The sequence below is a fragment of the Sinocyclocheilus grahami genome, unplaced genomic scaffold, assembly GCF_001515645.1.
Source record: "Sinocyclocheilus grahami isolate Dianchi unplaced genomic scaffold, SAMN03320097.WGS_v1.1 scaffold498.1, whole genome shotgun sequence".
NCBI lineage: Eukaryota > Metazoa > Chordata > Actinopteri > Cypriniformes > Cyprinidae > Sinocyclocheilus > Sinocyclocheilus grahami.
In genome coordinates this window covers 17327-41206 of record NW_015505677.1, presented here as the reverse complement: position 1 = coordinate 41206, position 23880 = coordinate 17327, and the positions used below count along the sequence as shown (strand labels likewise).

Genomic DNA, 23880 nt, shown 5'->3' with positions numbered 1-23880 from the left:
TGTTTAATTCCCGCCCACGTGTAGAAATAAAATATTCAAGCTGTTTATTCATTTTTCTACCCCTGAGCGAAAAAATAAAATTTAAGCTGAATTCTCATTTTTTAATTTTTGGAAAAAAAATGAAAAAACGATAAAGGAGCCGTTTTCTTATTTTTCTACTTTCAATATTAAATTTAAAAAACGAATGATCGAATGATACACGGATTAATTTCCTCTATTATAAATAATTTAATAAATGTAATATTGATTATTTAATATAATAATATAATTTAATATAATATAATATAATAATTTTATGAATCATTTTTCTGACATCATACTTGTTTATATAAAGTATTCATCGTGTTATTACCATTGTTGCGCAATAACGCAACTCAAATACAGGGGCCATATTTGACCTACAAAATAATGACATTAAACCCCATAAAGTTCTTTTTTTGTTTTGTTTTTGTTTGAGCTAGTTACAGAAAATACAATTTAAATATTACAAAGAATGCTGCAATATGGTCTTTAGTTTGAGACGTTTGATTATTATTTGTACTATTTCAGTCAGATAAAGTAATAAAACAGTAAGTTTGAATGGGAAATCAAATTTGTGCTTAGAGCATTCCCTTCACACTCATCAGGTGACTTTATATTACATATATGATATACTCTCTGTATTTTATCTGTTTATAACACAAAGAAAAAAAATCTGCTGCCCGATCCCCTCTAACGACTTCAAAAGTTAAGAGACAGAAAGGCAGGTAACGTCCTAATGATTCTCAACAAACAGATCATTACTTCTTTGAAGCTCTACACTAACTAGTATATCTGTAAACGGTCGAGTTCACATTGATAAACATTAAAACAGTTGAGTTTACATGAATAAAGTTCTGTTTGTCAAAGCTCAGAGTCCCAAAACTAAATATTGGCAACAGTAGTATTTAAAATACAATTAATTTACATTTTACATGACAAAATTTGCAGATTTTTTCCAGCATTTTCTATAACCAGCATTAAAAAAAAAATTTTTTTAAAGAAAACTTACACAGAGTAACCAACCCGAACACATACAGCAATCTAAAAATCTTAAGCAAAGATTGAAACTCAGTACATTCAACTATTCTGAAAGGATTCTTTACAAGACCAGTTTCACTGCACTCTATTCAGCCTTTAAAATCACCTCCAGGTCCAGGTTTACTTCTGCTTCTGCAGAACAGACAGAGATATCAAATAAGTATACAGTTATACCTGAAAACTAAAGATTGCATGAATGAAATGTAAAACTTTTGAGAGTGTTGTTTGCAATGTTGCAAAAAAATACACTGTTTACCTTATCCTTTAATTCAGTCTCACTGGAGTCTATATGAAAACAAACAAAATAATCATAAATAAAATTCATGATTAAAACATTCCAGGGCATCTCATATCACAAACACAATATTAGTCTATATAAACTGCAATACGGCATTTTATATTTTATATATATATATATTTATTTTGAATGTTTCTTACTATAGAGCAAATAATTCTAATGTGATACTACAAAAAAATTAACATTTAGGTGTCCACACTGAAATTTAACTCACCAGAAGCGCAGAATGTCCATGAAAGAAACTTTATCAGGCCGTAAAGAACAAGTGCAACAGCGACCATCGCCATCGAGTCCTCAATAGAAGGAGCACTGACACCTGAAATCAACAAAACATCACATCAACACTTAGAGAACATTCTGACTGACAGAAATATTCTTCAGGAAATGCAAATAGAAGATGCACTGAAGTCTAAAAACAATATAGAAGAACACAGTAGTGGGATGAATCAGTGTTCTTGAACTTTTGTGAAAGGTTGAAAGGTTAAATCTTCCTATGACAGAATAACTCACCGATCACATTGAGAGTCGCAGCAGCTCGTCGTGTCATGTTTGGCTGTTTGGCCACACAGGTGACTTCTCCACCGCGACCGAGTCCCAGCTTCCCCGAGTCCAGCTCCAGACGGCTGCTCTGACTGAAGGTGCCATCAGTCGCCTGTCTGTGACCCGTTACACTGCCCTGACCCAGAGAGCGGGACGTCCCGTCTGCCCCGCTGAACTCCCAGCTCAGATCCAGAGTGTGAGGATTAAAACCAGACGCCTCACACTGAACCACCAGCACCTGCCCAGGAACCAGCAGAGGGAGAGGAGACGGGTAGATGGAGAGAGATGGAGGCTCTGGAAAGAAAACAGGTACTGATTAATATTCAGTATATAACTGTAGTGTAATATAATATGCAGCTGACAAACAAGGTGGCTACAGTATCATATTCATAATTGAAGTGTACAAGCATCTCACCAACTATCTCCAGGTCCACGGCTACCTGAGCCAGCAGGTGAGGAAGATACACCGTGCAGATGTAGGTTCCTGAGTGTCTCACTTGAGATTCTTCCAGAACCAGAGATGCGTTTCCGGTTTCATAGAGGCCTGTGATGTCGATATCGGCTCCGGTCTCTGATGTCTCTGCAAACCGATCGTTCTTGCCGTCGTAAGCGAGGACCAGCCGTCCTTCACCCCGGAACTGATAGCGCCACTCGATAGAGAATCCAGAACCGTGAACTGAAGAAGACGCATCAACCCAGAACCCGCAGTCTAACAGAACCGCTTCTCCCAGTCTAGAGCGGACCACAGGAGTTTTACTGGAGACACTGAGGATGACTTCAACAAAGAGAGGAAAAAGAGTGTTTAACCATCATTAGCTCAGAAGGGTTAAACAGAGTTTAGGCTTTACTTTAATAACTCAAATTCCAAGATACATGGCTTGTAAAATCTTATTGCAATGCAAATAATTGTTTAAAACTTAAATACAAATAAAATATGAAATCACATCATAAGATATATAGATTGCAAAATGTAATTGGAATGCAAATCAATTAAAATAAAATTTGAAATCACATATGTATAATACGACTAATAACACTGCTACCAATAATAATTATAAAGTACATAATATGCATTAATTATAATTTTTTTATATAATCTGTTGTGCCCATATATTATTTTATGCAGTTACCCAATATATTAACACATTTTGTTATGCAATATTTGAGAAACCTGGGGTCTAACATTTGGTTCTTTTAAAAAACTGAAATTATATTATACACAATTAATATAATTTATTATTATTCTAAGTATAATTATGCAAATATATAGTATATATTATTATATGCAGTAATGTATAGGCTATTTATTATTGTTTCTGCAATATATGAGGAACATCTCCAAGAAACGGCTAAAAACATCTCTTCCGTCTTCATTTGGCCCTCTAACTCTAGCAATCTCTATTCGTTTTCTATTCTTACTACTCATTTTCTTTGTGAAAAAAAGTGATCCTCCATCACTAGCGTTCCTTATTCTTTTTCTATTCTATCTACTTGTTTTTATTTTTATTTATTATATATATCTATAAACCCTTGCTACGTGTACTGCGTTAGGCTAACCGAGACTTGTCACAGCACTTTCATATTATTGCCTTTTTGTTAGTTTTGACTGCTTTTATTTTCCTCATTTGTAAGTCGCTTTGGATAAAAGCATCTGCTAAATGACTAAATGTAAATGAACCTGGACTCTACCTTGTGGCTCTTTAGAAGCTGAAGGCGCTCTCATGATATTGGACAGCGTCAGCTGCTGGTCAAGCCCTTGTGCTGCCACTGAGAACCAATCAGCTTGCAGGTAGACGGGACTCTGGGCGGAGTCAGTGAGAGCAGACGCCCATCTGACCATGGAGGCGTGAGGCATGAACGGGTTAATCTCACACTTGGGTTTGTTCACAGAGCCTTTGGGTGGATTCAGAGCGGCGCTGCAGAAAGTGCCAGCTGGATCTGGAGGAGGACAGTACATTAAAGTGTAGATATCATCTAATATTTCGTCTAATATATTATCAAATACTTGCTTTACACTCTAAAACAGGTGCCAATATACTGTAACATCTGTAGTTGTAGGTTAGCTTTGGATCTGGTAGGTGTAGAAAAGGGGTATTTTTATTTTGCAGGACAGTAGGTTTTAGGCTATACTATACTACTATACCATAAACCAGGGGTGTCCAAACTCGGTCCTGGAGGGCCACTGTCCTGCAGAGTTTAGCTCCAACTTGCCTCAACACACCTGGCTGCCAGTTTCTAGTATGCCTAAGAGCTTGATTAGCTGGTGCAGGTGTGTTTAATTGGGGTTGGAGCTAAACTCTGCAGGACAGTGGCCCTCCAGGACCGAGTTTGGACACCCCTGCCATAAACATTAACAGACCACCACGTGACCACAACATTTCACAAATCATTTTGACAAAACAGCATTGACACTGACCAGTCACATAGTAAATCCTGGATGGGCTGATGTCTGCAGGAGGATGAAGTCGAGAGAAGCTCTCTTCACTGAAGGCTTCAGTCCTGATGAACATTAGAGATTTCTCTTGACTCATCGGTACTGAGAAGCCCCCTCCATGACCCGGTTTCTCCTGTACAAACCAGCACTCCAGAACCGGACATCCAGAACCGGAAGCTGCAACATAAGAGAGATTATGAGAGTTATGTTCATTGGTCACACACACACACAAGATGTAGTTTTGAGTACTAAAATGCAGCAGAACGTACCACCAAAAAACAATGTAAATGCGATGATCGATATCTTATATATGGTCGAAATCTCAGGCATCGTTGCTGTTTATGTTAAAATGACAACTCTCTGTTTAACTGTGCCTGTTTGGCGTATTAAAGCTCTGTCGGGCTTCCCCGAAACATTCGTGCAGCTTTCGCAGTTTTACTTTCGGTTCCACGGCGCATGCGCACTGCCTTCTGTTTTGCGCTAATGCATAAACGAAGACCGTCTTTGTGCCATTTGAATGCAATGCTCTGTTGTTGTATGACATGTGTTTATTTAAAGGTATAGTAACCTCTCAGAACATATACTAAAACACCAAACATATGCATTTCTCTCCATCATAAATGTGAGCTTTTAGGCTATTAGTGTCCTGTAGGTGGCGCTCTGAACCAACAACAGTGCTTTAGCCGTGATATCACGTGGTTTGTCGGAACAGAGTGCAGTTAAGGACACAGAGAAATCAAGATAGATACTAGCCAAACCTGTGTAGCCAGTGTAGGTTTATGCATTGTTTATTTACATATCCTTTTTACAAATGGTGAAGACTGTACAGCAAAACTTACTCTAACAAAAATAGAAGGCTTTGTACAAAAAGGTTAGAAGTAGTGCAAATCATTTATTAATAATGTCAATCCACAAGAGCTACATCATTAAACATGTGCAGATTAAAAAAAAAATCCTTCAATCTCACAAGCCAATTTAATTAAATGAGTGAAATAAAATACATGTCATTTGAAAGAGGACTTGATATCCACTTGATTTATGTAATTTAGCCTTAGTTTTAGTTCGTTAGATCTGCATAATTTCCACTCCACCACAAAATGTTTTTAAAAATTCTGATCTCTGTACTAAAAAACATGACGACCAAATAAATAGTCATTTGAGCGAGTTGTTGTTCCAAAGAGGATGCACTTCCAGGGCCACATATAGGACCTTAATGCATTGGATGACCACGGTCTGACTCTTGGGTATCTTCAGCAGGATTCTTTATTGAGAACTTGCTGTGTGCTGCTGCAGCCATCAAAAGTCTAAGGCAGCAATACATTGTAGTTTAGATATATTTTAGGGGACAGTGCTTAGAAACAGAGGCAAAGCTCCCGGGAGACGACCTTAAACAAAGCTTGGTTAGAGAGTCGGACTCGTAACCCAAAGGTTGCGGGTTATTTAACAACTTATTTAACAACTGTTAAAATTAACAGCAATTATTATATGATGCAATCAAACTTATAGCAAAATGTGGTAGTTCTGTATGTTGTTTCAGGGTTGGCATCATCTGAGGTCCTCATCATCTCTTCTCAGGTGTTCTGGATCCAGACTGAAGCTTGTGTAAATCCTAGTTACCCCTAGATGTCAATCCCATGGCAAAAGACAGAGAAACAAATAGAGACATAATTAGCGTAGCTGCTGTTCCAACCAAGTAAAATGTATTTGTTTAACCCAAACTAAAGAATAATAATGTGCATTTGATTTGATATAACTGCAGTAAAAGATTATGAGATGCATTATTTGAATGCTTGGCCAAAGAGATGTGTCTTTAATCTAGATTTAAACAGAGAGAGTGTGTCTGAACCCCGAACGGTATCAGGAAGGCTATTTCAGAGTTTGGGAGCCAAATGCGAAAATGACAGTTTTAACGTAGCAGTCTATTCAAGCCATGGAGTAAAATTATTTTTAAAATTATTTTGAGTTTATATTTCAAAATTCAGACTTTTTTCTTGCAATCCTGAGATTATATCTCACAATTCTGGTAATAAAAATCAACTCGTCATTCTTTATTTTTAGTTTATAATCCCACACTTCTGGCTTTTTTTCCTCAGAATTGACAAACTCGCAGTTGCTGACTTGAATAAAGTTATAGGAGATATAAACTTGCATTTGCAAGAAAAAAAAGTCAGAATTGTGAGATAAAATAGGTAAATGTTATGTAAAATGTTATACACTCTGAAAAATGCTGGGTCAAAATAACCCAATTGCTGGGTTTGTCCCTATTTTACCCAGCACTGGGTTGCATTTAACCCAGCATTTTTTTTAGTGTATTGTGGTGTTACCAACAAATTATGGGTTGACTTAAGCACCTATGTTTTTAACCTTACAAATGTGTCCCACACCTTCGTCCTCAAAGATGTTATCTTTTATTATGAAAATCCAAAGCTATTATCTGTTGAATATGTTGTTAATTGTCTTATATTGAATGCAAAATTCTTCATTCATAAGCAAAAATGGCTTAAATCTCCTTTGTCTTTCCCCATTTTTCTTGTTGAATTGGACTCATCTCTTAGACTTACTAATAACAAAAAGAGTGCCAAACTTTTGATGTGTTATGACAACTTTTCTAAAAGAACATAAGTTTATTTTTGCACTTTTATGTATGGATAATAATTAATTTGACATGCAAATCCAGAATATTTGCTTTCTGTTCTTATTTTTATAATTGCTTTTTGTTGGAATATATTCATGTGTCGCTTCCCTGTTTCTGTATGTTTCTACAAGTTTTGTTATAAAAATAAAAATTAAAAAAAAAGTGAAAAAATTAAATAAAATAAAAAAATGGGTCTATAGACCAATTCAGAGTAGACGTCGCAGTTACGTCACTTGCAGCATTTTGAAAATGACATCTAATCAATATAATTTATAATCTTTTTAAACCTAACTATTTTGTACCGTATCCGTGAAATTCTCTAGCCGTAAAGGCTATCTCTCCCGGGTTTTGTGCAACCATGATGCGCGCGCATCCTGAATGTTTACAAACCTATTGGTCTATTAGTACAGCTTTACTTCCACGGACTGTTTACGACGCATGCGCTTTAACTGCTGGTTGTTTGTGATATTTGAAAATACCTGGTCGTCGTTTGGCACAGATTACACCTAGCATAATCTTTTTAACGTCTTAGAATTTACATTAAAACCACTAAAACAACAAGCGTTTTAGTCTTTCTAGTATATATTGATTTCCACTAGGTGGCGCTCCGAGCCAACATTATTCCAAACCCGCCATGCAGTGAATGTGATGCTGGAGGACTTAGCCATGATATCACATGGTTTCTCGGAACAGAGTTCAGTTAAGGACACAGAGAAACACCATCTCTTATGGTCCCTTGTAGCGTGGTAACAACAGATAACCAAACATGTATAGCCTGTGTAGTGTAGCTTTATAGGCTACATTATGTATTTTGTGCATGTCTTTATAATATTTTTAAAGTGTGACAAATGTATACCTAAACTTGCTCTTTGAAGGATGAAGGATTTGTCAAAAAAAATGCAAATCACATTGAAGAATGTTTCCTTGATTTCTCTCTTAGCAAAACGTACAGGTTGGAGAACAATCTTGTTTAAATTGGAAGTTTTTGTTATCTTAATTGAAGTATTCACGGTTATACTAGCTACTTTTGTTTGCATATTTGCAGTTCATCCTCATCCATAGCTATCATATCTTCATCAGAGCTTAATTAACTTATTTTATCTTTCAAGATGAGGGAAGAATACATGTTAGCCACTTCATTTAGACATTAGGCCTATAATAGGGTGACCATACGTGCCATTTTCCCAGGACGCGTCCTGGCTAGGATTTCTATATTGCCTAAAATATCTAGGTTTTGGCTTTGTTTGCATGTGCAGATCGATCGGTGTTTGACATCAAAATACCTCGAGAGCATTTTGAAAGCATAAGGAACCGTCTGTATGGTATTTTGATGTCATACATGTCATTCTTTAGATGAATTGCTTATGTGATAGCATTCCTCTTTTTAAAGTTTTTTTCCTGCTACTCACAATAAAAGTGAGAGCGAATCAGTTTGAGCAGTCTTTATGTTATTAGTTATATGTAATGCAATGTGATGTAATTTATTAACATTAAAAATAGCTTAAAAAAAGTAAAAAACAACAACTGATGGTTAGGCCTGTGACGATAACAACTTTTTGTTGTGCAATATATTGCCCCAGAAATAATATTATTGTAATTTTATATTTTATATTAAAAGACCATTTTATGCCACTGAATATATAATCATAATGTAACAGCATAATAATGCAAGAAGGCCGACACACTTCCAAAACACAACAAACTTTTATTTTTTAAGAATATTTAGATCATCAAAATATTAGATACCTTAAAAAAAACCTGAATAAATATTAAATAAACATTTTCTAACAAAAAAGTAGAAAAAAAGAAAAATGCACAAAGAACTTGTATGGAGATTTTTCCCTGACCTTCTTTTCTCTGTAAATGAAGGGTGCACACTATTGCTGAAAAACACAATCACTACTCAGCAGTCAGATGTCCGTATGCACAAAGACACAGATCTCTAAACAAGGCCATATCTGCAAATTAAACTTTTTTTTGTAGAAGCATTTTTAAATGTGAACGAGCACCTCATGACTACACCACGTTATGTACAAGAAGCTGAAAAAGACACAGGCGCAAGTGGAATGTACAAAACCCGGCGACATTAATTTTTAATTAAATATAATGGGCGATATATTGCGTCACCAAAATGTATTGAGGTCATGTACATATATTGCACGATAAGTCGATATATTGATTATTGCGACAGGCCTACTGATGGGGTCATCTTCATCCACAACATGCATTTTTCAGGTTAATGCACAGATCTGCTATGGCCTGCTTCTCAAGAAATATATATAAGTTAGTAAAAAGTCTGTGTGTATAATTTAACAACAACAAAAATAATAATAATAATAATATCATATTGGTCTGTGGACATAAATATCATAATATAATAAAAAATAATAACAGTTGCTTTGGTTATGCTGTTATTAAATATGGACATCAGTTTAAAATGTACATAAAAAGAAAGAAACTTCATTCTAAATGGAAAAAACGTCATTCTAAAGCAGCAAAACAGTTGGTAAAAATGATTTAACAACTAGCTGAAACATGGGATGATAATTTGTTAAACAAACAAACAAAAACATAACACAGCGTGTGCATGCTAGTCCTTTTCACGATTATGTCACGTACACATCTCGATTTGTTCAGACTTTGTGTGTCAAGCAGTAAATGGGAAAGGTCTCGTCACAACCCTCCTCGTCTGATCAGCCTTAAGGTTGTGTTTGAGATTTTGAGTAAATATACAGTATATATCAGTTTAAGCATGAGAATCTTACATGACACCAGTCTTGTCATTTATTGCAAATGAAATTATAATCCAGAAGTGAAATGTAATTTGTATTTTGTCCTATAAATCCCTTATGTTTCTGTACAGAGACTTACAGCTTTTGTCGTCACTTCAAGAGGATGGTGATCATGTATGATAGTGATTTCATCCCTGTACTTCATTTCTTAGAGGATAAACGTGAGATTATTAATTTTCTTTATTTTACAGTAAACTTCCTCAGTGGCATCCTCAGGAATGACAAACATTTGTCAACAACTACAGTGTAAGATTTATATTATTAATATAGCCATACAGTAAATCACATAAAGCTGATTTTTTGATTTTTTTTAGCATTTCAGTGCATTCCATTAACTTAAGCTGAAAGCAAATAACCAATGCGAAAATATTCAATTCTAACACAGCCATATGTCTCGCATGATTCCATATTCATTTAATTACTTTTTCAGCGATCAAGTCTATAATCAACCCAGTGAAGGAAATACCGCATAGTAACACGTGACGTCAGACTAGTCAAGAAAAACGATTGGCTAGAATTTCAGAGCTATTTATCAGGCGTCAGTGCTGAAACATTTCACGTTACGTTACCAGTTCGCACGCGACAGCCGAGGTGTCTGGTACACTTATTTTAAGCGTTTTTCTGAAAGGAATTATTTCTCAGGCAAAAGAAATAATGCGGCATGTACTGCTTTTGCTCCTTGGAGCTCATCTTGCCTATGCTGGTGAGTAAATTAGTTTCATTTACCAGCTAACGCATAGTTTACCATTTGTTGTATGTTTGTTTTTTTCAAAAGTTATTCCGTTACGCTGAAACACACCTAACCTGCACGAGCAGCCCGCTTAAATTCAAAGATTCGTGTCACTAACACTTTTTTCAGAGACGATGTTTTATATATTTTAATGTTTTAATATCCTAAAGAACATACTATAAACGTAACGTTATCCTATTCATGTTTGTCTACGACGTTATATTTTGATTACATTATTCTTTGCTCACAAAACTGACTTAACTACTCATAATAATAACAATAATAATAATGTTTATGCTGAGAAACGGGAGAATAGGAACCGCAGTGTATTCCACAACATGCGCGTGTAATAAAAGAAATAAATACATAAATAGCCTATAGCTATAGTAGCTAACAAATATATTTATTGGTTTGAGTTTGAAAATGTGAAACATGTTCCAGAGCAAACTAGTTTTCTGTATCAGATCAGTTTTATTTCTGACCTGAGAGGCGTTTTTCTGCCCGGATACAGATGACGAGCTACTCGCTAATAAACCTGCTACACTTTAGTCTACTATTATTAATTAGGAATAAACCTTGTAGCGTTCTGATTGTCTTACCATGTATTGGGGAAAATGCCCATTACAGCAGAATAAAAATCTAAATAGAAATGGAAGACCTAAAGAACAAGTGGAAAGAAAAAAACACAGTTTAGCAGGAATTGTAACTGCAGTGTTTTGGCCACTAGATGGCAGTACAATGCTACTAAACATTTACATTGACAGACGCTTTTATCCAAAATGAGTAATACAACAAACATTTTACCATAATCAGTCTTGTGAAGATTACTTTATAAATGTAATAGCTTACAGATTACAAGTAACTCTATCTAAAATGCAATAAGTAGTGTAACTATTAAATTACTTTTGATTACTTTTCTGTTAATCATTATCAAACATGTAAACCAGGCAGGGTTAACCTCACAGTATATTCCCTAAATAAGGACAACCCTTCATCTCTTGAATTAAGATCATAATCATTTAATTTTAAAGCACAGCCACCACAAAATCTGACTGACTTTGAGATCATTCCGAGGTTGAATACGGATTTAAAATCATAAGAAATAGTTTAATAGCTATGATCATGTTTTTGAAATCTAGTCTTTGCATACTGTAGCTATGAGAGGAAACACTGGCATCTAACAATGCCTTGGGGAAAAATAATAAAGCATATACATAAACCCACAAAGGAAATAAAACAGTTATCGAATAAGCATGTGTCCTAAACTGAGTGTAAAAAAAAAAATTGGTAATCGTTAACATTTTCATAAGCAACTGTAATTTAATTACACGTTTTTGAAGGCATAAAGGAGACAACCCTAGGATAACAGACAGAGTTTAGTCCCTTCACTGACGTCTATGATCCTGTGTGTGAGAGAGAAAGTGTTTTATTAAACTTCATATTTCACACTAATCTTGCATCCTAATATGCCAGAAACGTATTGCATTTCAGTCCTTTCACATGACTGAGTCCACTGCACTAATGAATAATAATAATAATAACACATTCCTGTTAAATACATGAATCAAATACAAATCATTATTGAATGATTTAACTGTTGGACAGATTTCAAGTAATATATTCAATAACAGATTTGTTCTTCTTACGTTTGTCTTTGTCTGAAGTGATCTGTTATCTGCAGATAACCCATATCCAGAGTTTACTGCGTCTAGATATAAGAGTTTTTATCTCTCTTCTTGTGTTATATATTTGTTAAGCGACCGGAATCTAAATGACTTCTGTGTTTTAGCACACTTGACCAATAAGACTGATTATGAGTAAATATTGTCTTAATTAAAAATAGTACAATAACTGACAAGGTCTCAAATGTAAATTTAGGCAAGTTAGGAAGATCTGGAATATGATCATATTTACACGGACAGTACACAACTAAAGCTACAGTCCTTTTGTTGGCTTTATCAGGGTGACATTTTTCTTTTTTTCTTTTTTTGTTAGTCGATTTAAATATTGCAACATAGGTAACTGTTTTCGCCTGCTATGGCATGGATTATTTTAATGTAGCCTAATTGTGAATTTCAGTGTTGATGTAACTCTTAAAGTGTGTATTTTGAACAGGCTTTACGTGGAGATTATGTTTCTATCTCTGTCCACAGGAACACACTCTCTGAGATACTTCTACACTGCTGTGTCTGGAGACATTGACTTCCCAGAGTTCACAGCGGTTGGTCTGGTTGATGAAGGGCAGTTTGTGTACTTTGACAGCAACACAATGAAAGCTGTGCCAAAGACAGAGTGGATCAGACAGAATGAGGGAGCAGATTACTGGGACAGAGAGACTCAGACTTTCACTGGCACACATCCAACCTTCAAAGTCGACATCCAGACGATAAAGGGACGCTTCAACCAGTCAGCAGGTAAGCTGGTAACAAACCCACCTACACACACAGACACACACAGACAAAGCCATTAGTTACTTGCCAGTGAAATATCGATAATAAAGATGTGCTTGCTAAATAAACACTAACATCCACTAAGGACAGAAATATTCACTTTTGTCTTTTTTATTGTATAGTGATATTTGTAATATTTCACATTGGAGCACTTTTACAATTTAGTCATATATTTATGGCTCAAGCATTGTATGTTTCAGTTTGGGCAAAAAGGTGTTAAAACAGCAGAACACACACACACAGATACCCACACACACGTATTGTTACACACATCCTGGACATGCCACGCAACACACTGTTTCAGCGCCGTTTCTACCGAGAGGGACGTTCTTCCGTCACGTGTGTGTCTTTAACATCCAGTCAGAAACGTCACTGATTACAAACCTGAAATACACAGAAACAGCTCATGCTTCAGTTTGATTGGCCGAGATGAAAATCACATGACATCCGCTGCAGAGACTCAGTCGACGATTCGTTCAGCGAGTGATTCAGTCAAACGGATGATTCAGAGAGTCACTGATTCGTGAGTCAGTTCACACTGATTACAGCATGTTTGCTGTCGTGTTCATCCAGCGAGGACGTCACAAGAGAAATCATGTCTGTTTATCGTCTCTGTGTTATCTCACAGCAAACAGTCTTTCTCTCATCGTAATAAATTCAGATGATAAACTCACATCTCAGTTAAAAATAAGTTCTGTTGCTGTGTAGCTGTAGATTGAGCGGTTTAGAAACACTGTCAGTATTTCAGTTCAGTGTCTGTCAGCATCAGTGGAAGACGAACCAAACGTCATCAAGCATTCAGTTAATTTCTCTTTTATTGTTAGAAATAAACCGGTTCTGCTTCAGAATCAGAGGAGAAAAAGAGAAATGTGTGAATTTAGACGAGATGAAAATATTAGAATTTTTAAAAATTATTTTCAGTGGAAAAATTGATCGTTATTATTGCATAAATATTCATTAGTACCATGAAATTCTCTCAAAATACAAAAACAAAAATATATATATATTATCAAATAGAAATATATTACATTGATTTTACTGAAAATAAAATAAAGTTACATTTCAGGTGTTCAAACTTCAAGCTTTTAAAAGTGATTCAAATTTACATTCAATCAATATCAAGTAGCCGTTGCTGTGATTTTCTTCAAACGGCAGAATCTGTTCAAATGCCAACTGACACTCCAACTGTCAAAACATTCAAATGTAAACAGATACACTCACTCACTCTCACACACACACACTCACTCTCACACACACACACTCACTCTCACACACACACACACACACACACACACACGCACGCACACACACACATGTTGGTATTGGTGGTTTACGGGGACTCTCCATAGGCGTAATGGTTTTTATACTGTACAAACTGTATATTCTATTGCCCTACACCAACCCTACCCCTAAACCTACCCCTCACAGGAGACTGTCTGCATTTTTAGATTTTCAAAAAAACAGCATTTAGTATGTTTTTAAAGCCTTTTGAATTACAGGAACACAGGAAGTGTCCTCATAAACCACCTTCACATAGTGTTATACCCGTAGATATGTACAGGTAGATGCGCCAAGCACATAGACGCGTCCGCCAGCTGTAACGCTCAACTTCACGTCATTCACCAAAATAATCGATGAATATTCGAAGATGCCACGATCCTGCACAGCCGAAATTCCTGAAGAAACGGGAAGAGACCGTTCAGTGTCTGTCAGCATCAGTGCAAGACGAGCCGGCAGGTGATCTCAGGTGTTTCTGTCCTCGTTGAGTCGTTTGATCCTCACATTGTAGACGAAACACACTCAAGCCGTTCTTCTCTCTGAGTTTCTCTCGGCGTCGGTCGTTCAGAGAGTAAATATCCAGCATTGCTTTGGTTGACATCAGTGACAGACTTCAGCGGGCTTCACTGTAAAATCAGCGCTGTCTCTTTAAAACCTGATGCATCTGACGTGGATCTGACACATATCTGATTTTCTCACAACTCTTTACGGTCGTTTAAGACTTTATAACTCATTTAAGACTACGTTTACAAGGTAACTCGCCAAAACCGCGCATTTTGAAAATGTAACTTAAGTATAATCAGGTATAAACATTACTTAATGTAAGTATAATCAGGAAAATTGATTTAAAGGTTTACTTTTTTTTTTTGCTTTTACTTAAAAGTGAACTGGGACTATTATTTATTATATCATTAGATTATTATTCCTATACCGTTAATGCACATCAGCAACTCACCAGGAGCACCTACAATCTCAGACACCTTGGTCCTCGCATCATTTTTATTTATTTATGTCCTGTACGCAAACAGGGACACGTGTAGATTATTGGGAAACCCACCACAGCAATAAGCAGCCGCTCCTCCATTTTGCTTGAGAACTACTGTGGTCAGAACCAAAGTTTATAAGTGAAATAAAATAAAATAAGTTACATTTCAGGTGTTTAAACTTCAAGCTTTAAAAAGTGATTCAGATTTAAGTCTAAATCTAGTTCTTCTTTTGTTAGAAATGAACTGGTTCTGCTTCAGAAACAGGAGAAAAAGAGAAATGTGTGAATTTAGACGAGATGAAAATATTGGAATTTTAAAAAAATTATTTTCAATGGAAAAATTGATCATTATTATTGCATAAATATTCATTAGTACCATGAAATTCTCTCAAAATACAAAAGAAAAAAGAAAAAATATTATCAAATATAAATATATTACATTGATTTTACAGAAAATAAAATAAAGTTACATTTCAGGTGTTCAAACTTCAAGCTTTTAAAAGCGAATCAAATTTAAATCTTCCTCAAACTTCAAGCTTTAAACTGCTTTCTCAAGCAACATAAAGTTTGTCTTTTAATATCTTTTTTAAAAGCGAATCAAATTTAAATCTTCCTCAAACTTCAAGCTTTAAACTGCTTTCTCAAGCAACATAAAGTTTGTCTTTTAATATCTTTTTAATCTAGTTCTTCTTTTGTTAGAAATGAACTGGTTCTGCTTCAGAAACAGAGGAGAAACAGTGAAACAGAGTTTAGATGAGATGAACTGATCTGCTGATTTCTCAAAGAATCATTTTCTATGACGCACAGGATCTTCATGACATCAAGCGTGTTTCGTCTCTGTGTCTCTGTGTGGCGGCTCCACATTACTCAGACAGAGCGATCTCTCCTCTACACTGCTGATTGGAGTTATTTACAGATCAACAGAAATAAACAGATGAATATCACGATCATTGTATTGAAATGTGCTGCTGTAAAGATATCAGACATCAGACATGTTCTTTCCTCAGAGCGACCGTAGCACACGTTTAGAAGCAAAACACACATTTAGAGAAAACTTGATCTGTGTTCTTTCAGTATAACATCTGTAGCCATGTTCTCTCATATGTTTATTATGCTCATATGTTTAATCAGCAGCAGCACTAAACACTGTTTCTGTGTCGAGTCTTACATTCACCTTCAACTGAATAACCTTCAGCTGTCAAATATATTAATGCTGTGAACTCAGACAAACGTTTTCATGTTTATATGCAATCATATTCATCTAGTAACTTCTTCTGAATGCTAGTTTATTTTAGTACCAACCAGTCCTGTTAGCTAATCACAATCGCTCTCATCTTTATGTGGATGTTTGGTTTTGTGTAGAAGAAGAAGATTGGAATATATTCTGCTCAATCATCAAGTCTTTAGGTGATATTAGAAGAGATGAAGAATGGTGAGTGTGATATATCATGTTTCTCTCTTCTCAGGTGTTCATACATGGCAGCATATGTACGGCTGTGAGCTGCATGATGATGGCACCAAACGAGGATACGCACAGTTTGGTTATGATGGAGAGGACTTCGTCAGCTTTGATAAGAGCACCCTCACCTGGACCGCTGCTAATCCTCAAGCTGTCATTACCAAACACAAATGGGAGGCCACTGAAGCACAGGCAAACATCTATAAAGAATATCTGGAGAACACATGCATAGAGTGGATAAAGAAGTATGTGAGATATGGGAAGGACACTCTGGAGAGAAAAGGTAGGAATATCAGTTGCTTTGATAATCACTGCATAGTGAGCACTCATCGTTACAGCATTTACCTTTTCACCAGGAAATAAAACAGCTGTATACAATAAAACGTTTGGTTATATGAGACTATATCTCCTTTCCACTCCCTGTCTTTACTCTGCATTCACTTGCTTAAAAACTAAAACATGATGTAAATGCACGCAGGACGTCAAGAGGTTATTTGAATCACATTTTGATATTTAAGATATAATCATACATATTCTTACATGTTGTTGTATATTAACATGCGTAGCAGGTATTTATGAGGGATTTGTATCATATAGTAACACTAGACCAACTGATTTTCACACAAACATGAGGCCAGGAGTCAAACCCTATTAGAATAATAATCTAAAAGATGGATATGTTTACATGCTCTCATTGTTGTCAATCTGAACGAATCCAAACCCTTTGCAATCCAGTTCACATTTTCATTGAAATGCTCATTTATGTATTCAAACAAAACGTCAGCTCATGCGCAGTGCATCAGACACCGCTAGAAATAAATGCTATAATGTCACTGAAGTATAACTGTCACCTTTTCTTGATGACATACCTAAAAGGAAAGCTGAGAAATATGTCAGAGCAGTTTAAAAAAAAAGATATTTATTAAATATTCAGTCTCCTTCACTGACCAGTTCATAAGATATAAATGAACTTGCACATTCATAAGAAGTAAAACATATGTAAATCGATCTATAAAAGGGCTCTGATAGACATACGCTTCATGGCACTGCACATATTCACAAGATTGAAGAAGATTGAGAAGATGCTTGATTTATTTTTATTCTATTGATCAGATTATTTTAGGTCTACACCACCCCTTTTATTATCCTGATTGAAATATCCTTCAGATCCAGCTCAGTCGGATCGATTGAGGTGTTTACATCAAAGCTTTTCAATCTGCTTGAGCCGTCAGGCGGATTAATAACCGATTATTTGGCTGATAAAAGCTCTTGATGTGATCTCAGGACTACAACAACAGATAATGAGAAGAAATATACAGCAACCTTATAGATTTGCTTTGTTTTATTTGAATGTTGCAGACTATGGCTAATTTTCTCTTTCAGTTTCACAGTTTCTTTTTGTTTATCTTAATATGTTTATCTCTCTCTCTCTTTCTCTCTCTGTTTCTCTCTCTCTCTCTCTCTCTCTCTCTCTCTCTCTCAATTCAATTCAAATTAGCTTTATTGGCATGACTTGCACAGTATTGCCAAAGCATTGTCCATTACATGAATAAGGAATAAATGATTATATAATACATAAACAAAACAAGAATAGATCTGTAAAATAATTAAGTAAATAAGTACATGTATACTTTCTTATTTTTTTCCCCACAAACAAAAAACAAGAAAAATATTTAAGACATTGTCTAAAAAGTCAGTTTTGTCTCTCTCTCTCTCTCCAGTTTCTCCTCAGGTGTCTCTGCTGCAGAAGTCTTCCTTGTCTCCAGTCTCGTGTCATGCTACAGGTTTTTACCCCAGTGGAGTAACAGTCACCTGGCAGAAAAACGGACAAGATCATATTGAGGATGTGGATCTGGGACAACTTATTCCCAATGAGGACGGGACCTTTCAGGTGACGAGCACCATCACAGTTACACCTGATGAGCTGAAGAACAACAAGTTCAGCTGCGTGGTGGAACATCAGGGCGAAACCATCAGCAGCATTCTGACGGAGGACAAGATCAAAACTAACTACGGTGAGAGCGATTGTCTGGATGAGTAGACCATGAAACTCAAAATGTTAAAGGCGTCATATGATGCTGCTAAAAAGAACATTATTTTGTGTATTTGGTGTAATGAAATGTGTTTATGCGGTTTAAGGGTCAAAAAACACATTATTTTCCACATACTGTACATTATTGTTTCTCCTCTATGCCCCGCCTTTCTGAAACGCGTCGATTTTTACAAAGCTCATCAGTCTGAAAAGCAAGGTGTGCTCTGATTGGCCAGCTATCCAGTGCGTTGTGATTGGCCGAATACCTCAAGTGTGTGACGGAAATGTTACGCCCCTCACCGTACTGTGATGCCTTGTCGACGAGACAAAAACATTAAACCCATTATAAACGAGGCATTCGTTGCATCCAGCGGGGACATAATTACGGATTATAATGACTTAAACTGTCTTTTTACGTGTTGCAATGCGCCGCGTAAACATAAAACCATGTCTGCATTTATGATCGGAGAAATGACAAACAACAAGCGCTACTCTACACTGCCCAAAAAACTCGCGTTTGAATCATCAGTAGCAAATTCTTTAAATATAAAAAAACGTACTTACAGTTTGTGAGTCAGAACAACCGACATTGTAGTCTACTCTTCCAGGATCAGTAAACAGTCCTCCATAAAATGTGCTGCACACATCTGAATATTTGGGTTGAACTGTTCTGGAACAGTGTTATAAATACAATTTACGATTTCTAGTCGTGTCCTCTTTTGGAAGACCAAACAAAGTAGTTTAGCTTGCACACGAAACACACAGCGTCTTCACAACATGGCGGCATTATGCAAATCTTCCCACACAGTGAGGTAGATATGTGGGGGCGTGTTAGAACGAGGCGTTTTAGGAGGCGTGGACCAGTCTTAAATTTGATAAAGAATATCTCTTTGGTTTTGAGACTTTAGTCTTTGCAACTTTAGGGATCTTATCTATTCACGAACAGCTTGTAGCACTCCAAAGAGAAAGGAGAACACTGGAACTCTCCAGTCTCTGATTAGTCTGTGCTAATGTACTGCAGATATCACAGTCATAGATGTTGTTTTTGTATCTGCTGAAATCTGAAACCTGTACCAGTTTCTAAGATTGTCAGAGTCTTTAATAACCTGATGTTTTCATTTGATCAGATTCTTCAGCTTCTGTTCCCATCGGCATCATTCTTGGTGCTGTTGCTGGTGTCCTCCTGTTGATTGTCTCTGGTGTTGCTGGGTATAAGGTCTATCAGAAGAAGAAAGGTGAGAGAGACTCAGACTATTGACTACACTGTATGTTTTACACATTTGAGTGCTAATATTAAATCTTTGTGGATTTCTGTTTTTCAGGCTTTAAACCTGTCAATGGTAAGTTTTTCATAATCTCCATCTCATATTTATTAATAACAGATGGGCTCTGCCATTCATGATATGGTTAATAGTAATATGTTTATATTCATAAATTGTTGGTAATGTAAAATCAAAGAGTAAGTCGAAGTATATGCATAGTTCTACAATATCTTTCTTTCAATAGATCTAATAAAAAAGAAATTGTGCAACTGTGTGGTGTAGCTGTACTGTCATGATAATTGTAATTTGTGTTTTCTGTTCTAGCGTCTGATGATGGTTCAAACAGCTCAGCTCATTCAGATCCAAAAGCATAAAGATGTAAGTGTATTATTATTATTCATTAGTGCAACTGTTTCACAACTGTTAGTGCAATTAAATGTAATATGTTTTTGCCATTTCAGGAGACCAGATGAGTGCAAGAGATGAAGTAAAAATGATGCTTATCCTGCTGTCCATCGTGCTTATAACACACAAACACACACTTTCTCTCTCACACACACACACACACGGGATCATAGATTTCAGTGACAGGATTGATTTATATTAGGGTTCTACATTAATTACATCTGCAAAGTTTTTGTTTCATCACACTTTATGCTCATCTTCTGTTTTTCTTTAATTGTTTGAACTTGTTCATTTTAAGATGACACGTTGATCTCAGAACTTAATTGTAAAATGTATATATTTCTCTTTGGTGACAAAACCAGAGAAAACCAAGAATGCAAATAATTGATTTGCAAGTTTGATCAATTTGCAGGATTTGTGATATCAGTACTGACTGTGAAAAAAGAGAAACTTGTGAATGTGTTTATAGTCAGTCAGAGTATATTATAGCAGTCGCATGAGATGAGGGAAATAAAATATGAAATAAATCAGGGGAAGGCTAACAAGTCATGGAAAACTTCAAATAACTAACTCTGGATGAACTGTGGAATTGGACTATTTCATCAATGACATTAGACAATATGTAGGCTTCATATTTTATTTCTTGAATGGGATTATTGGGCTTTTTCTGTTTGTATACTTTTTTGTTGTTGTTTGTTTTACATAATTTAGATAAGTTGAACTACAGAATAATATTGATTCTTGTAATGTTTAAGATACTTTACTAATTAACTTTGACATGAACATCTGTACAGTACAGTAAACTATAGATATTTTCCTTGATTTGAGGTTACTAAATCTAAATTAAGTTACGTGGATATTTTTGTATATTGGTTGCCTTCAAAACATTGTAATCTTATTTTGATTCTTTAAAAATAAATAAACTTCACAAAAAGGGGCAAGTGGTGAATGTGTCTTTCTGTTGTCAAAACAGTATCCATATTTCATCAGAATCTGTTCATGAACTTTTGATTGGAATTCAACAGAATCTGGAGAGAAAGATATTACTGTAAATACACATACATTTTCAATGTCTACTCACTGGTGTATGGTAAATAATAATTTTATTCAATCAGCTAACAATCTATGAGGTTAAATACTAATTAATAACTTAATCAATAATCATGCAAAAGGATAATTAATATATTTTATGAATCCAGGATTCCACTCCTTCAACACACTGATCGAAAAAACACTAACTACACGGAGCATTACATAAACTATGAACTTTTATCTTTGAAGTTTGAATGATTTGTCACATAAGTATTTCATTATAGGATAAGAATAACATCTTTTCATTTTACTGACTGTATTACTGACCCTATTTCTTTACATACCAAAAACAAAAAAACAAAAACACATCAACATTTACCAAATTTACTTGTGAAAAATAAAATAAAATAAATTAAATTAAAACATAAATAATTTCCTTAAGCAATAATAAAAAATAAAAAAAAACATCAACAGCATGTCTAGTATAATGAGGTATGTGCAGTATTGGAGTCCCAGCTGCTCCAGGAGGCCTTTCTCTGTGGAGTTTGTATGTTCTCTCTGTGTTGACGTTGGTTTCCTCTGGGTTTCTCCCACAATCCAAAGACATTCAGGACAGGTGAACTGGAGACTGTAAGTGAATGTGAATATGAATGTGTGTGTATGTACTGTATGTGTGTGTGTGTGTGTGTGTGTGTGTGTGTGTGTGTATATGTATGTGTGTGTGTGTGTGTAAGTGTGTGTATGTGTGTGTGTGTGTGTGTACCTGGTATTTATAACGTTATGGGGACCAAATGTCCCCACAAGGATAGTAATACTAGTACATTTTGACCTTGTGGGGACATTTTTGAGGTCCCCATGAGGAAACAAGCTTATAAATCATACAGAATTAGTTTTTTTGAGAAAGTAAAAATGCACAAAGTTTCCTGTAAGGGGTAGGTTTAGGGGTAGGGTTGGTGTAGGGCAATAGCACATACAGTTTGTACAGTATAAAAACCATTACGCCTATGGAATGTCCCCATAAAACATGGAAACACAACATGTGTGTGTGTGTGTGTGTGTGTGTTTGTTAACCCTGTGATGGACTGGCCATCTGTCCAGGGTGTTTTCTTGCCTGTGACCCAGGAAAGGCTCCAGCCTCTACATGCCCCTAAATAGGAAAAGTGCTTAGGAAAATGTATGGATGGATGGATGTACAGTACTGTGAGGCTTATAGTCCTCCCTCTCTCTGCCACTCTTTTTTCCCCACCAATGTGTCTTCCTTGATCCATGTTTCCAAACAAAATCATTCTGAAGGCATCCATACCATTTATCAAAAAGATCACAGAAAAAAAACACTACAGATAGGACATCTGGCTTGGCTTTCAGCTGAAATTGCAGTTAGTTGTGTTTGGAACCATTATTATTCAATTTCACAGTAAATATTCTGCTAAGATTTTATATTTCAATATAATTCCTGCAGAAATGGACAGTTTGCCATTGTTACGATCTGAATGTTCTTTTATCAGTTTTGAAAGCAGCGTGTTAGCAACTGAAAAATGTGCTGAAAATATATAGTGTTTTGCAGGTTGTGGAGTATGAATGACAAAAGTGTTTGTGGATTTTGAGAAATGTGGTCATTGAGTGCATTTTGTCTGAAAGCAATGAAAAATAATTCACAGTTTGTTTAGCATAGAATGATGTGAACAGTTTTGAAAATGTGGCTTCAGTATTGAACAATGCTTCAATACTGAAAAAAAAACAACTAAAAAAAAAACTGTAACAGCGACAGCGGTATGTAATACCCAAATCTAAAATAAACATGTGATTTCTTTCCCAGCTGGTAACGTTCATAGACATAACCGACTGTGTTTATGTAAATGATGTGTGTTTGTGGCATAACCTTGTATATATTTGACAGTTTGAGCGCAATAAGACATGAAAGTGAACTTAGTTTAGTATTGACATGCCGAGTGACAGCCGCTTTCTGTGCGTGTGCTTACATGCACGAAAACAGCAAGTTTCTGCTTCCACTCAAAATAGGCATTTCAAAATGGTATAATAAATGATTTGTGGGGTATTTTGAGCTGAAACTTCACAGACACATTCTGGGGACACCTGAGACTTATATTACATCTTGTAAAAAGGGCATAATAGATCCCCTTTAAAGTAAGCTATATTGAAATTAAAACATTATTTCATGGTCTATAAAGTAAAAAAAGAAGAAGCTGTGCATCCCATATTTGTTCACCACTAGTCTGAATATTGGGGAGGATGCACTGCCATGCACTGCTATAGTGGTCCCCTTAAAAATAAAAAATAAAGATTTCATGAAGGTTCAGCAATAATCTTTTCAACTGAAATTATTTTTCTGAATTTTTCTGGCACAAACTGCACAGTTCCCAGAGAATAACCCAGTTGGAACCACATACAAAAATTGGGTAGAATAAGCACAAAAAGTCATCACAAACACGGAGCTATATTTATCCTGTAACATAAGTGAATTAAGTTCA

At 35.7% G+C, this 23880-nt stretch overlaps 2 protein-coding genes across 3 annotated transcripts; one reads left to right on the top strand and one right to left on the bottom strand.

The window, feature by feature from the left end:
- Nucleotides 1–346: 346 nt before the first annotated feature.
- LOC107554340 (tapasin-like) lies at nucleotides 347–4784 on the bottom strand. The gene is made up of 8 exons (XM_016236824.1): nucleotides 4601–4784; nucleotides 4314–4508; nucleotides 3587–3835; nucleotides 2313–2672; nucleotides 1868–2191; nucleotides 1572–1673; nucleotides 1316–1344; nucleotides 347–1191 (listed from the first exon to the last, which is right to left on the bottom strand). The coding sequence occupies exons 1-8, from the start codon at nucleotides 4659–4661 to the stop codon at nucleotides 1180–1182; spliced, it is 1332 nt and encodes a 443-aa protein (XP_016092310.1). The 5' UTR covers nucleotides 4662–4784; the 3' UTR covers nucleotides 347–1179.
- Nucleotides 4785–10309: 5525 nt separating this feature from the next.
- LOC107554341 (H-2 class I histocompatibility antigen, Q9 alpha chain-like) lies at nucleotides 10310–21293 on the top strand. Of its 2 annotated transcripts, none has more exons than XM_016236826.1 (8): nucleotides 10310–10461; nucleotides 12642–12902; nucleotides 16668–16943; nucleotides 18382–18675; nucleotides 19829–19927; nucleotides 20015–20032; nucleotides 20279–20332; nucleotides 20416–21293. In XM_016236826.1, the coding sequence occupies exons 1-7, from the start codon at nucleotides 10413–10415 to the stop codon at nucleotides 20326–20328; spliced, it is 1047 nt and encodes a 348-aa protein (XP_016092312.1). In that variant the 5' UTR covers nucleotides 10310–10412; the 3' UTR covers nucleotides 20329–20332; nucleotides 20416–21293. The 2 variants fall into 2 exon arrangements, with proteins under 2 accessions (XP_016092312.1, XP_016092311.1); XM_016236825.1 differs by having other exon boundaries at nucleotides 19820–19927.
- Nucleotides 21294–23880: the final 2587 nt, after the last annotated feature.